Below are 15,545 nucleotides of genomic sequence, written 5' to 3'. Positions count from 1 at the left end.
ATAGATATGAATGATAGATATGCTTCTTGTTGCTTGTTCTTGCTCTGGAAATCCCATATATTGAGGATATTCCGCAGGGCTTCAACATTTGAGAACATGCGGATTTCAAGGGGATGTTTTGTCTTTTTGAGACATTTTTGAATATGTTGATCATTCGTACGCCTTCATACAAATCGAGGATGGAATGGAATGGTTAGTGTGTGGAATACAGGCACCCAAATGTGATATGTGACTGGAGTCTTAGATAACCTATACTTGATTGAATTGTGACTTCTTATCTTTCATTCTAATGGGACTTTCAATAATCAATATAGTGTGCTCTATACAGTTACGGGTGTTCATGTTTTTTCCCATTTGAATAGGCTTCAACCAAGCCCCATTATCCTTGGCGAAGGTTGCAGGTTAACATAAAATGTGGTTCGGAGATGCAAAACAGCAGATTGATGATAGGATGGAGAATGAATTGCGTCTTAGCCAGCTAACCATTTCCATATTATTTAAAGAATGCCCTCATTTGTAAACCTATTGAGCAAAGGCAAAAGCAGAGGTAGCTACAACTCTTGAATATTGAACACAGCTTTTTGATTAAATCTCTACCCCCCCTGTTTTTTTCCGATTGCTCTGCAATTCAGAAGACGCCGCTTCTTAATCTAGAGACCTGCAACGAGGCGCTGGTTTAGCCACGTCTCTCCTCGGTACACTTCGTATTGTTGTACAGGAATTGAAAAAAACGAGGAAGTCAAAAAGACACCCGAGCACTTTGACATCTTTGCACAAAAAACTATGCGACCTCGATGAAAGTTTCGCTCTGCTCGCTTGACGTTTGACGTGACATTCAGCGGGTTTGTTCTGGTGAAACGTTAAGCACACTGACACTGCTACGTTTCAGGAGGTGCTGCGGCGTGGGTATGAAAGGTACTCAGTGAGCCTGTCTAGTGGTTTCCTGGGGAGCCCAGGCACGTACAGCCCGTTCCTCCAACGCTGCCTCACAGCACTCTGCCCTCCCGCCGCCAGTGGAGAGCGTGTGGGGAGTTTTTTGATTTCCACGCCGGGGCCGTAATGAAGTTTGACATTTAGTTTGGAGAGAGCAGCGGCGCGCGATCAGGCCTTGATTAGTGCACTCTAATTGAGCATAATAAGGGGGAGGCGGTGATTGTTTCTAATTTTGCCATTAATTGCAGCCGTTGCCTTTGATTGAGGACAGGCAGGGCTGCTGGTGTCAAGGGGGCCGGGGGGCCGGGGGGCCAAATCACACTGCTCTGCTCTCCTCCGCATCCGGAGCCTCTTGAATTACAGCAGGAATGAAATCTCTCTCCCCCCTTCTCTCTCCTTCTTTTCTCTCTCTCTCTCTCTCTCTCTCTCTCTCTCTCTCTCTCTCTCTCTCCCCCTCTCTCCTTCTCTCTCTCTCTCTCTCTGTCTGTCGCTCTCTCTCTTCTTCTCTCTCTCTGTCTGTCGCTCTCTCTCTCCTTCTCTCTCTCTCTCTCTCTCTCCCCCTCTCTCCTTCTCTCCCTCTCTCTCTCTGTCTGTCGCTCTCTCCTTCTCTCTCTCTCTCTCTCTCCTTCTCTCTCTCTCTCTCCCCCTCTCTCTCTCCTTCTCTCTCTCTCTCTCCCCCTCTCTCCTTCTCTCCCTCTCTCTTTGTCTGTCGCTCTCTCTCTCTCCTTCTCTCTCTCTCTCGTTCGTTTTCACGGTGGCGACGGCAGGGCCGAGAAGCGTTTTTCCACCCGCCAGTGGCCCCCTCTCAGTCTGGCCCACAGTCTTCATGGTGAAGCACGTCATCATGGTTTAAACTGTCATCTCCCGGCGGGGGCGTAATGCTCTGTAATCACAGGTTAGCCTGATACCTATCCTCCTCCTGCCCAGGAGAGCCTAGTGCGCTCAGCTGAGTGGGGGGGGGGGGAGTGAAGACGCCTGATTCCCCAAACGTGCTTCATTACACCACTCACTCCCGGCGGCTCCTCGTACAGGCCCGCGTTAAAGACGGCAGCTAGCGATCGAATAACGCCAACGTTAACTGTCGCCTCACACCTTCATCTCAAACCGAGAAAAAAGGGTCTAGCCGGTGCCTCTCCCTGCAACCCTGGCTTCTGTCTTGGACGTGTGAGTTTGGAGTCGAGGGGGTTTTGAGTTCAGAGAAGCCGACACTAGATTGTAGTGGCACTCTTATACAGTATTATCGGCCTGTGATGTGCGCATGGTTTAACAGACTCGACAATTCCTAGCGAACGACACATTGGTGTAAACGGACACACGGTTACTATCACCGCCATAGTTTAGCGTCAGACGACTCGTAAACTCTTTCAGACGCTCCGTGTGTCTTCTCTGTCTCTTGAACATTCGAGAGAAGGACGATAAGACAAAGTCTGAGGCCCAATCCCAATATGCCCCTGGCCCCTCCCACTTAGCCCTACCCCTCCGTCTGGCCCCTCCCACTTAGCCCTACCCCTCCGTCTGGCCTCTCCCACTCAGCCCTACCCCTCCGTTTGGCACGTTCACTCATAGTGGTAGGGTGTCCTCACTCTTGTTGGGATGGAGGGGTAGGGTGAAGCGGTAGGGCTTACATGGCCTTTCCAAGAGGCTAACTCAAAAAACAAGTGTTATGAGATATCTCCCAGAATCCCCCCTTTGATGGCATATGACGCCCGACCAAATCGCGAGTGTCCATGCTTTTCTATGATACTACTGATGACGTAGCAGGGTCTTGAAGGGTTGTCCCATTTCATAGGGGAAGATTTCAATCACTACCCCTTGTAACTCTGTTCGAGGGGCACTCGAAAAAAGAAATGGGACCTACACTCTCCACACCGTGCTATGTGTTCCAGGTGCAGGGTGAGCTAAACCAATGGTCTGTTTCCACATTAAGGGCTGAAATTGATAATTCAAAGTGTTTATGACACGGTTGGACTGCCCGGAGTGGTAGGGGGAGAGGACCTCCCCTTTAACCTCAAGCGACATTAAACAAATGCTGGCTGTGGCGTCGGAGGCAGGCTGGAGAGAGAGAGAGATCCCTCGTCTGTTTCTCAGCCCACCATACGGGGCTGTGCAGGCGGGACAGACGTTGGGAAGGAGAGGGAGGGAGGGAGGGAGGGGGAGGGGGGCACACAGAGGACCCCTGTGCCCCCAGCTGTCTACGCCAGCTAATGACGGGTCTCTGGGGGGCTGTTGTGGGAGAAGCAGGGAAATTGAAACAGACGCCCCCCGACACCGAGCGTGCTGCATGTGTGGCGGTGTGTGTGTCGGCCGTTCAAAACCTCCGGAGAGGTCGGTCGGTCGCAACCATACGAGTACCAAGCATAGCTGGCATTAGTACGTTCTTATCCACGAGGCGGTTGTCTGTCGAGTCGCTGTTATCGACATTCCCCCTTTGTTTTTTTGGGGGGGGTTTTCTCCCTGCAATATATGTACGCGTTTGACGTTTCACGCGAAATTCAATCGAATTTTGTCCTTTCGCAAAGAGCAGCCACCTGATATCTAGTTCTTTCAACAACAACAAAAAAACACACAACTTCAAACAATTTGGGAGGAGGATGAGCGAGACGGAGGGGATTCCCGGCGGAAGGGTGGTACTGTGATGTTGATATATGGACATATTATTCAATGACAACAGAAGAGATTTCTAATGCATGCCTAGCGTTGTTGGCCTCCTATTTTTTTTGCCCACGCTCAAACAACGCCGCCTGGGGCCCTCTAAAAGAGCTCCAGTCTCCCCCCACTTTAGCATCCCTCCGCCCCCCCGCTGAGCCCATCTCATTCCTCTAAGACAGCCCCATCTCCCTAAAGGTAATGACCAAATTAGGCCTAATGTTGTACACTGGCTAATGGCATAGCGACGGCATTACGGTATGTGCGACTGGCAACGACAACAGCAATAATCCCCCCCGATCCCCCCCCCCCCCCCTTGTCCTACCGCCCTTCGCCCCCGGGGCTGGGACGGTGCGGAGGGAAATGAATGGAGTTTGCCACACTACAATGAGCTTTTGATGGGAGACAATGGAGAAGGCTGCCAGCACACCACGAGGGGTGGTAAGAGAGGAGAGCAATATGGGGCCCATCGACTGGCCCTCCCTCCCCTCCCTCCCTCCCCTCCCTCCCTCCCACAGGCCCCCGGCCCCTCTTCTCTCCCAGATTCATAATGGCATCCGGAGGGGGAAAGATGGGAAAGTGATGTCAAATGTCAGGAAACCAGAAAGATGGCAAGCTGACACCCCTCCCAACCCCCCCCCATCCCTTTCGTTCTCCATCCCTCGTGATCCCTCTGCCCAACGGTGGCGCAGGTTAATATCACATTTATAAAATCACTTACAAGAAACAAAGACCCCGGCTCTGCAGACCCCCCCCCCCCGTCAGCCTGACAGTCAGAGAGAGAGAGAGCCGTCCCTCGGGCGAGCCTCACTCACCATTTGTTAGCTGAGCACACCTGTCCTTCAGCCCCCGCTCCTTCAGGACCGCTGCTATCAGCTCTGCTAGTTTGGCTCCTTCAGGACCGCTGCTATCAGCTCTGCTAGTTTGGCCTCTCTACCTTTTCGTCAGTCGGTTCGAGCGTCGGTGTGTCTACTTTTGCGTGAGATCATAATTCTTGATGTATTTGCGTTGATATTTGGGTTATAAAAGGTAGCATATGTTCGATGTGATATTTCATTATCCATACCTCTCGTTGTCCCCCTCTATACTTCTAAATGTGCCGTGTCTTGTTTGTCCGTATGATAGAGCAGGATGTAGAACAGGATGTAGGTTGTAAATCACGGTAGGCCTGTACCATTTAAGTCCAAAACTGCAGACTTGTAACACTAACTATCTTTGTCTGTCTGTTTCTGTTTCAGCCAACGGGATGGGGGAGCCGGTCACCTGCAGCACAGGCGGGGGGGGCAGCGCCACCAGTCCCAAGCTGGAACCCCCCCCCTCGCCCCACGCCAACCGCAAGAAACACAGACGGAAAAAGAGCACAGGCATCACCAAGCCAGACGGGCCGTCCACGGGCAACGAAGGTAAGCCTGAGAAACCAGACCCAACATTCTGTCTCTCAGAAACCAGACCCAACATTCTGTCTCTCAGAAACCAGACCCAACATTCTGTCTCTCAGAAACCAGACCCAACATTCTGTCTCTCAGAAACCAGACCCAACATTCTGTCTCTCAGAAACCAGACCCAACATTCTGTCTCTCAGAAACCAGACCCAACATTCTGTCTCTCAGAAACCAGACCCAACATTATGTCTCTCAGAAACCAGACCCAACATTCTGTCTCTCAGAAACCAGACCCAACATTCTGTCTCTCAGAAACCAGACCCAACGTTCTGTCCCTCAGAAACCAGACCCAACATTCTGTCTCTCAGAAACCAGACCCAACATTCTGTCTCTCAGAAACCAGACCCAACATTCTGTCTCAGAAACCAGACCCAACATTATGTCTCACAAACCAGACCCAACATTCTGTCTCAGAAACCTTCTGAAACGATGCCAAACAAGTCTCAAGCCAGACGAAACATTTCCGAAACATCCGGCAATTTTCGGGAAAAAGCATCGAAAACGTTTCGAAACTGTTTGGAACCTTCGGAATCTAGCCAAAACATTCGGAAACTGGTCAAATCCGCAACATATTTTGATCCCTACAGTATGTAGTAGAAGCAAGACTGGTATATCCCTGCCTTATTGTGAAGCTATTCACATTATCTTGTCTATATAATAAGAGATGCTGTCCTCACCAGCACAGCCAAGCCACTATTTGAATTTCTCCAAACAGTTGCGCATCAATCATCTAATGAGAGAGGGGAGAGGAGATGGGGAAGCAGAGATGCATATTTATATTACAGAGACGCCGGGTGTAGAGGAAGTAAAGAACTGAATTTCACCACAAGATTCTGATTTCACTTCACCAAGGCCTTTTGACTAAGGAAGTGAATCATCAATTCACCATTAAGCCCCCTGCTAGAACTGGTGAACTGATCATTCACTTCCTTAGTCAAATGTATTGATTGTAAAGTCGCTTTGGAATAAGGCGTCTGCCAAATGCCAAAAATATAAATGTAAATGTAACCAAGGCGAAAGAGATGGATGGGAATGACATTTGATACCTAATAATCCCTTGTGCCTATTACATTTTGCATTGTACTGTACAAAACTACAATAGCACCATGCAAGAGTGGTATACTAGTGTGTTTAAAGTGTTTCAAGCTTACTATTTTAGAAAGGGGGTGGGGGGGGGGGGAAATTTAAAGCATGTTTTTGAACTGGCTGAAACATGTAAGCTAAATCTGTCCCGTAGCATAATTGAGTGCATGTCCACCGCTCCCGGTCTTTAGCCAAATGTGACACGGTCTTGAGCTCCAGAAGCTGTGGACCTCCTCCTCAGCAGGGGGTTGGCAGTCAACCCTCCGCCCGATTAATAACCATTCTCCGGCCTGATGATGAATGAAGCGCCCTAATTGGACGGCATTGTGAAAACACAGAGTCGCGTCTCAGAGGCCATAAAACTGATGTCACCCGAGCGGGATGATCAATCAACATGATTGATACGCTGCCATATCAGCCACGTTGGTGCTTAGTATTTATAATCATTACACTTTTGGATTGAGGTTTTGTGACAGCTCCTCGTCTGGTCTGGGTGGATACCCTGAGCGCCTGGTTTAAGCAGCGCACATCAAGGAGAGAGGTGTTGTGGTGGTGGTTGTTGTTGTTTTGGTTGTCGCTGTTGTTTTTGTTGACGGCAATGGCAGTCTCTATGTTAACTACAGTTTAGTTGTGGTCTGTTGTGTGTGTCTGGCTCTTGTGGTCTGTTTGTGTGTGTGTGTGTCTGGCTCTTGTGGTGTGTGTGTGTGTGTGTGTGTGTGTGTGTGTGTGTGTGTGTGTGTGTGTGTGCCTGTGTACGTGTGTGTGTGTGTCTGGCTTTTCTGTTCTGTGTGTGTGTGTGTGTGTGTGTGTGTGTGTGTGTATGCGTGTGTGTGTGTGTGTGTGTGTGTCCTCCAGACAGGTGGACCGACACCACCACCACTACTGTCTCTCTAGGTAGAGGTAACTTGGTGTGTAGGTAGAGGTAACTTGGTGTGGTAGAGGTAACTTGGTGTGTAGGTAGAGGTAACTTGGTGTGGTAGAGGTAACTTGGTGTGTAGGTAGAGGTAACTTGGTGTGTAGGTAGAGGTAACTTGGTGTGTAGGTAGAGGTAACTTGGTGTGGTAGAGGTAACTTGGTGTGTAGGTAGAGGTAACTTGGTGTGTAGGTAGAGGTAACTTGGTGTGTAGGTAGAGGTAACTTGGTGTGTAGGTAGAGGTAACTTGGTGTGTAGGTAGAGGTAACTTGGTGTGTAGGTAGAGGTAACTTGGTGTGTAGGTAGAGGTAACTTGGTGTGTAGGTAGAGGTAACTTGGTGTGTGGTAGAGGTAACTTGGTGTGTGGTAGAGGTAACTTGGTGTGTAGGTAGAGGTAACTTGGTGTGTAGGTAGAGGTAACTTGGTGTGTAGGTAGAGGTAACTTGGTGTGGTAGAGGTAACTTGGTGTGTAGGTAGAGGTAACTTGGTGTGGTAGAGGTAACTTGGTGTGTAGGTAGAGGTAACTTGGTGTGTAGGTAGAGGTAACTTGGTGTGTAGGTAGAGGTAACTTGGTGTGCACCTTGGTCTGTTGCCGCATCTCCTTTCATCCATTGTTGAAGCAGCTGTGATGTAATTGGCTGCACCTTTCGCCCTATCAAAAGTCACCTTCCCACTGCCGTTGTCTCACTAAGCCCTCCCCAGTACCGTTCTACGCTAAATGCTACTCTTATACAGCATCCACTTCAAATGTGTTCATAGCACATTATAAGACTTCTTACAAGCATGTATGATTGCATTATAATGTCTCTCTCTTACGTACTATGGAGACTGACCATAATGGACCACCATTATCACAATTACCCCCATAATAGTGCCGGGGCATTGAATGAGTGATGGCTAGCATTAGCTCCTCAGGGGGGCTGGGTGGATCCACATCATCACCCTGCATTCAGGGGACCATTAGTGGACTTTCGCCCCCTTCGCAACATCCCTTCTAGTCTCATCTAGCTTGAAACAATTGAAAATTAGTCAGACTTTAGCCAGTCATTGGGTTGAAATTACAACTTTCAGTGGAGCGTTGGATGTGTGAGGATAGAGATGCTAGGAACTCAGGAGCCGCGGGGTGTCAGCGTGTACACGTGGCCTGGTAGGTGTGTTGGGAAAGTTTTGCTCTCCGTCAAAGAAACCCGTTGTTTTCTATTAGCCTGAGCTTGTCTGTTCTACTGAACGCTTCCGGAATACAGACGTATTGCTTAAATATCCGAGTCACTCAAGTGTAAGATGCAGGTTGTGTCTCTTGAAAGAAGGGAGAGAGAGAGAGAGAGAGAGAGAGAGAGAGAGAGAGAGAGAGAGAGAGAGAGAGAGAGAGAGAGAGGGAGAGAGAGAGGGAGGAGAGGTGGGATCCTTGAATAAATTGCTATCAGTTTATCTCATTTACGGGGGCAATCAGAGCCCTGGAATGTGGGCCCGGAATTGAATTTTAGTTGTTGTGAAGCGTCATAAATCAAACGAACAAGTGCGTCTTAAGAAGGTGAGCAATCGTTTTTGGTCAACATTAGGGGCATGGGGATGTGTACAGGAGCCTCGGGAAACTGTTGCTGAGACCTAAACTACATCCAGAGAGATGCAGTATTTCATGACAGTAAATAAAAGTAGATGAAATTCTGAGCCGTTTGTACTTCTTACATTTTTTATTTTTTTTTATTTTACATTTTTACCATTTAGCAGACGCTTTTATCCAAAGCGACTTACAATTAGAGATGACTGGGACAGTCCCCCTGGAGTAACTTAGGGGCTGAGTGCCTTACTCAAGGACACACTAGTGGTGGTGTTCCCAGGTCTTACTCAAGGACACACTAGTGGTGGTGTTCCCAGGTCTTACTCAAGGACACACTAGTGGTGGTGTTCCCAGGTGGGGATTTTGAACTCGTGACTTTCTGATCACCACTCCAACTCACTAATCACTAGGTCACCACTACCCTATTATGTATTATGTATTAAGTTAATAACACACTGAAGAGACAAGAGACTGAAGAGGAATTCTCTTCATGGCACTTGAAAGATGTCCCCAAATATGAAGCCTCAGCCCTTCTCCTTCTTCTCGGGAGGGAAGTTTCAATGAACAGGTGTGACTCCGCTGACAGAAACAACGGTAGTTAGTTTGTTCCCCATACAAGGTTTGGAGCGGTGGTTACAGTGGTTACAGTGATCACAGTGGTTACAGTGGTCGGTGGCGTTCCGGCGTCGACTCTGAATCAACGGCGTGGAGGTGTGATAGGGACAGTGAGGTGTGATAGTGAGGTGTGATAGTGATAGTGAGGTGTGACAGTGAGGTGTGATAGTGAGGTGTGATAGTGAGGTGTGATAGGGACAGTGAGGTGTGATAGTGAGGTGTGATAGGGACAGTGAGGTGTGATAGTGAGGTGTGATAGGGACAGTGAGGTGTGATAGTGAGGTGTGATAGTGAGGTGTGATAGTGACAGTGAGGTGTGATAGTGAGGTGTGATAGTGAGGTGTGATAGTGAGGTGTGATAGGGACAGTGAGGTGTGATAGTGAGGTGTTATAGGGACAGTGAGGTGTGATAGTGAGGTGTGATAGTGAGGTGTGATAGGGACAGTGAGGTGTGACAGTGAGGTGTGATAGTGAGGTGTGATAGGGACAGTGAGGTGTGATAGTGAGGTGTGATAGTGAGGTGTGATAGGGACAGTGAGGTGTGATAGTGAGGTGTGATAGGGACAGTGAGGTGTGATAGTGACAGTGAGGTGTTATAGGGACAGTGAGGTGTGATAGGGACAGTGAGGTGTGATAGTGAGGTGTGATAGGGACAGGCGTCTGTGAATTCTCCGCCGTGTCGACACACGCTACACGCTACTCCGAGGACGTGCGCGACGGCGGACACGGGCTCACCTAATATCCCGCGCGCCCGCTGTCAGAGCCCCGCACGCTGTAATGAACTTCTCATGTGCTTAAAGAATGATGCAGGATGCACGGCGAGACAACTGACAGCCCCTTAATGTGTTTCGCAGCAGCCGCCTGGCAACCAGCTCGCTGCAACACGCCACACCGCCTTAAAACCCACTGGAAAATCGATGGCCGATAAAGAGTTGTGTTCTAGGGGAGCCATCGTCTGATTAATGCCGACTGTCAGCGAGCGTGGTTAATGTGTTTCTTCTCTTCTCTCTCTTTCCTTTCTTTCTCTTTTTAAGAGAGTGTATCAAATGTTCATTGTTGTCTGTTTTTTTTTTCTCTTTTTTTTACCGCGTTCAGTGAGGACAGACGACGGAGAGAGAGAGGGAGGAGAGAGACGGGAGGATAAAGAGGGGAGGAAAGAGGGAAGGAGAGGGGAGGAAAGAGGGGAGGAAAGAGGGGAGGCTTTCAGAGCTAACAGTTTTTTATAGATGAGATGACATTTTGGCTCTTGCCAGGGTCACACCAGTGTGAGTTTTCAGAGTTTTGTCTCCCCCCCAAAAACTTGACACTTACATCTAATCTAAATGTTTTAATGTTTGGGTTTACAAGTTAAACTTAGTCTTTGGCATACTCCTTTAGTTAGCATTTCAGAACCATATTTTATCCACAGTTAGTCCTGAACTACATATGAATTTAAGGTAAATGAGTAAAAGAGGGATATCTAGTGTTAAATGTGTTGTTGATAGCCAAAGTATGAGTATGAGTCTTCTGGAATGTTCATTGCAACAAGCTACTCTCTAGTGAACTAGACTGGAAGCTAGTACAGGTTGGCTTTGCTGTACTAAGGATGACTAGAGAATATTCATATTAATAATATCAATCAATATTGGAGAGAGATTCTCCAATACAAAGCCGGTTTCTAGACCACTGAATATCATTTCCAAACCCACCCAACACATCATGATCATCAAGCAGCCACTGTTCTCTGTCCTTTAATGTTCTCTGTCCTTTAATGGGACTAACATTCTGTATAAAGCAGAATACAACGATTGACAGAGCGGGGAAAACCAGAGTTCCTCATTCCTGCGTGTGTCTCACACTCTTACCTCAGTGCGGTAAGGGTTAACGTCATTTGGAGTCCAGCCGAGGATTAGGAGATGGAGGTTTAACTGCTTGGTGCTAATGGTGGGTGTTTATCTCAATACTTTGTTTTGTCACTCCCCGACTCTGTCTCATTTCCCCAAGCTGTCCCCGGAGCCTCCGCTCCGATAATGGCACAGCTTTTGAACGGTGCTCTTCAGAGAGAAAAAAAGGAATAACAACCTTCTCATTTTGGGGCTCTATACACACTGCCCACAGACACTCTATACACACTGCCCACAGACACTCTATACACACTGCCCACAGACACTTGTATATATCATTTACCATGTTTTTGTTTTGTTTTTTTACGTGTGTGTGTGTGTGTGTGTGTGTGTCTGTGTGTGTCTGCGTGCGTGTGCTTGTGTGCCTGTGTGTCTGCGTGTGTGTGTGTGGCTGTGTGTGTGTGTGTGTGTGTGTGTGTGTGTGTGTGTGTCAAAGAGATAGAGAGAGAGTGTTCCCTCCTCTCCTCTGAGTTTGGGCCCGGCTCCCCCCGAGGGGCCCTGTCTCAGTAATGGCCTGCTCCTGATTGCTCTGATACAGGTTAGGAATATTGGCTTTAATGATGTGTAAAATGAGCAAGCAGTGCCTGTGACATTTACAGATGGCAGTGCCTCGGCCTGTTCTTCCCAACTGCTCGTTAATTCACAGAGACGGACGGGGAGCAGCAACTCCTTTAACTGACCGTGTGATGCATGTCCGCCCGCATCACAACACAACGCCCAGACATCATACACACCAACATCATACACACCAACCAGAGAAAAAAAAACTAAAATCACACCGGTTGGTATGGCCACACCATCGTTTACCACAACATATTGTCAGAGGAACACGCGCACACAAACCCCCCCCCCACGCGCTGAAAACCTGGAGGCCTCGCTGAAGCGTTCATTGAATCGATCTCCAGAGGTAGCGCAGGGGAGGCACTCAGACAGAATAGATATGTCCCTGGCCACAGACAGCTCAGCTGGACTCCAGTCAGACCCCAGAGGTGCTAATCTGCTCTGCGTGGTCCCAGCGGAGGCTCTGAGACCAGTGATCATCTGGTGTTAAAGGCTGCTTCCTTCCCCTCGGTTTGGACTGGAAAGTCAAATTAATGATGATTGGCGAAGCGTTGACTTAGCGTTACTGTTCATATTTGACCGTCATTTAGATTGCAGCATATTTTTAATATTTGGCAGTCGTTTCGATTGAAGCATACCAGCTCATTTTTCAGAATACAGAAATTACAAAAATAATTGTGTACATATAAAACAGTACCATTGCAGCTGTAAACACTCAGTGTTCTTCTCTGGTATGACGGCACAAGGCCCATACCTGCTCCTGAGCTGGTCTAGATAGACCCTCAATGACAGCACTGAGCTGGTCTAGTCTCAATGACAACACTGAGCTGGTCTAGTCTCAATGACAACACTGAGCTGGTCTAGTCTCAATGACAACACTGAGCTGGTCTAGTCTCAATGACAGCACTGAGCTGGTCTAGTCTCAATGACAACACTGAGCTGGTCTAGTCTCAATGACAACACTGAGCTGGTCTAGTCTCAATGACAGCACTGAGCTGGTCTAGTCTCAATGACAACACTGAGCTGCTCTAGACCCTCAATGACAACACTGAGCTGGTCTAGTCTCAATGACAACACTGAGCTGGTCTAGTCTCAATGACAGCACTGAGCTGGTCTAGTCTCAGTGACAACACTGAGCTGGTCTAGTCTCAATGACAGCACTGAGCTGGTCTAGTCTCAATGACAACACTGAGCTGCTCTAGTCTCAATGACAACACTGAGCTGGTCTAGTCTCAATGACAACACTGAGCTGGTCTAGTCTCAATGACAGCACTGAGCTGGTCTAGTCTCAATGACAACACTGAGCTGGTCTAGTCTCAATGACAGCACTGAGCTGGTCTAGTCTCAATGACAACACTGAGCTGGTCTAGTCTCAATGACAGCACTGAGCTGGTCTAGTCTCAATGACAACACTGAGCTGGTCTAGTCTCAATGACAGCACTGAGCTGGTCTAGTCTCAATGACAACACTGAGCTGCTCTAGTCTCAATGACAACACTGAGCTGGTCTAGTCTCAATGACAACACTGAGCTGGTCTAGTCTCAATGACAGCACTGAGCTGGTCTAGTCTCAATGACAACACTGAGCTGGTCTAGTCTCAATGACAGCACTGAGCTGGTCTAGTCTCAATGACAACACTGAGCTGGTCTAGTCTCAATGACAGCACTGAGCTGGTCTAGTCTCAATGACAACACTGAGCTGGTCTAGTCTCAATGACAGCACTGAGCTGGTCTAGTCTCAATGACAACACTGAGCTGGTCTAGTCTCAATGACAGCACTGAGCTGCTCTAGACCCTCAATGACAACACTGAGCTGGTCTAGTCTCAATGACAACACTGAGCTGGTCTAGTCTCAATGACAGCACTGAGCTGCTCTAGACCCTCAATGACAACACTGCTCAGAGGGCTGATGGCTACCAATCAGGCTCTATTGTCATTTTCCAAATCTGCAGGTTGTTTGGTGTCATTCCTGTTGTTGTTTAAAGATCTCCTGTGGCTCAACTGTAACTCAGGAAGCCCCAGAACAGTTTTATGATCCATGGAAAATGGTGGACCAAGCGCTGGGGAAGGAGAGAGGCTTCTCGCTTCACAACACCACAGCCATTACACTCTCATTTAGTTTTTTTATTGTTGCCATGTTAATTAAGGCAAATCATATTTGCCTCTCCCAGTCGGCCCTCCGATTGGATTTCGATTACGCTCCTCTATGTCCGCCCACTGATCCCGCTATGTTAATTCACTTCTAATTGGCGACGACTTGTTGATTTGTGTAGCTGGTGGATACAAATGGTCATGGGGTTAATGCTAATGTTCATGTGTAAGAAACTCCCCCGTTAGCGCGCGTGCTAACTGTACCTATTGTGTAACATCAGGAGTGCTAATGGTCCTAGCACGGTCTCCTCATCAAAGCAGCTTCCCCCGGAAATAGCGCTGCTGCCTCAACGCATCGTTCATGCTCATATTTATCGTTTTTTGAAAGAGGACATTTTGACCCTAATCGTCGTACTTACATGGAACGGAATGACTTTGGTTTATGCAGAATAGAGTTAGCCTTCTTGTGCCGGGCTCCTGCATTCAAAGTCTATGTCAGTGTATCTGCATGCTACACCACTATCGCCTCTCTGACATTATGATACTGCTGCTGCCATGAAATAGTGATTTGTCAAGACTCTGATCTGGTCAGTCATTTTGTCCGCCTGGTCTTCTTGGTGCATATGTCTTTGACCGCGCTGTACCACGGATGAACAGCTGTTGTAGATTTGTTTTCTCAGGTATCCTCATCAGTTTAGTCAGCCATTCGTTGCTTTTTTAATCTCCATAATGAAATGTGTTTTAATGCCTCCAATTTATTGCCTGGCCAGCCAACGAAATAATTAGCTTTATTCAGGTTTTTTAAAAGCTAAAACCAGAAGTGTAACGTCATTGGACTCTGAGGAAAAACCGCAAATTGAAGTACGATACATTACTGTTTTTTTAATGAATATCAGAGGCAGTTTGAGAGGGAAGATGTTCTACTTTCTTTCTTGGTCCTAAAAAAGAAATGGCAAAGCATTATCAGTGTTTTTTTAAGTGGAATTACTGTAACTTACTGTACTACTGGCAGAATCTCTGAGTTGATTTGAGCAGTTTGGTGTCTACATACTCCGTCAACCATATTCCCCATCATATCATATTCATCTCCGACATCTTTGCAACATTACCCCCCCACACACACAGAGATGCACTTTTCCACCTGATGTTTAAACGGAATCCTCTGAGGCCTTTATTGAGTCTGTGACCGGTAGTCGATTTCACAAACTAAATCAGATAATTGAAGTTGGTGTCGAGCTAATTGGATTATGGCTTTCCCCCTGAAGAGACGCCCCTCCACTAGAGCATCGGGATTGCTACATTAGGAGCTTCTTCCAGACATTTGTCATGTGACAGCCCAGCCTGTCACAGGCTACAATATGGCCCAAGCTCCCCAACGAGGACACAGAATTGATTAGAGAATTAAAGGAGCATTCTGGGATGGGTACAGTACATCAATTTTAGGACTTAAATGAATGATATATAGTTGAAGAATATAACTTATTCACACCGTTGATACTAAGAATATCATTTATACTCTCTATATTCTGTTCGGCTGTCTTCTCCCAGTCAGCACCCGAAACAGACGCTTGTTTTAACGCCACTGTTTGTAAAGACGCTTTCATTTGAATCCCATAGAAACTACAAAAACCCATAACCACAACTACAATAACCCATAACCAAAACTACAATTTGACATTTGTTACATTTCTCCAGACCCCATCTCTCGGCTAGAGGGGGGAGAACGCTTTAGTATTGTTTGCATCCCAAATTGAGCCCCTTGAAATGTGGTTTATTCCTCTGAGATAAAGCTACCTGGCAACGTAATTTTGGAATGAAAATG

At 47.6% G+C, this 15,545-nt stretch overlaps 1 protein-coding gene across 1 annotated transcript in view; it reads left to right on the top strand.

The window, feature by feature from the left end:
* Positions 1-15,545, top strand: part of agap3 (ArfGAP with GTPase domain, ankyrin repeat and PH domain 3) — a gene marked incomplete at both ends in the record, with an annotated part of 219,861 nt that overhangs the window by 179,424 nt on the left and 24,892 nt on the right. The window contains 1 exon segment of the mRNA XM_080546686.1: positions 4,818-4,982. Coding sequence (XP_080402812.1) covers positions 4,818-4,982 — 165 coding nt within the window.

Source organism: Nansenia antarctica, assembly GCF_963989245.1.
Source record: "Nansenia antarctica genome assembly, chromosome: 16".
Taxonomy (NCBI): Eukaryota; Metazoa; Chordata; class Actinopteri; order Argentiniformes; family Microstomatidae; genus Nansenia; species Nansenia antarctica.
Note: the sequence above shows the minus strand (reverse complement) of the source record. Positions and strands in the feature narration are given on the sequence as shown.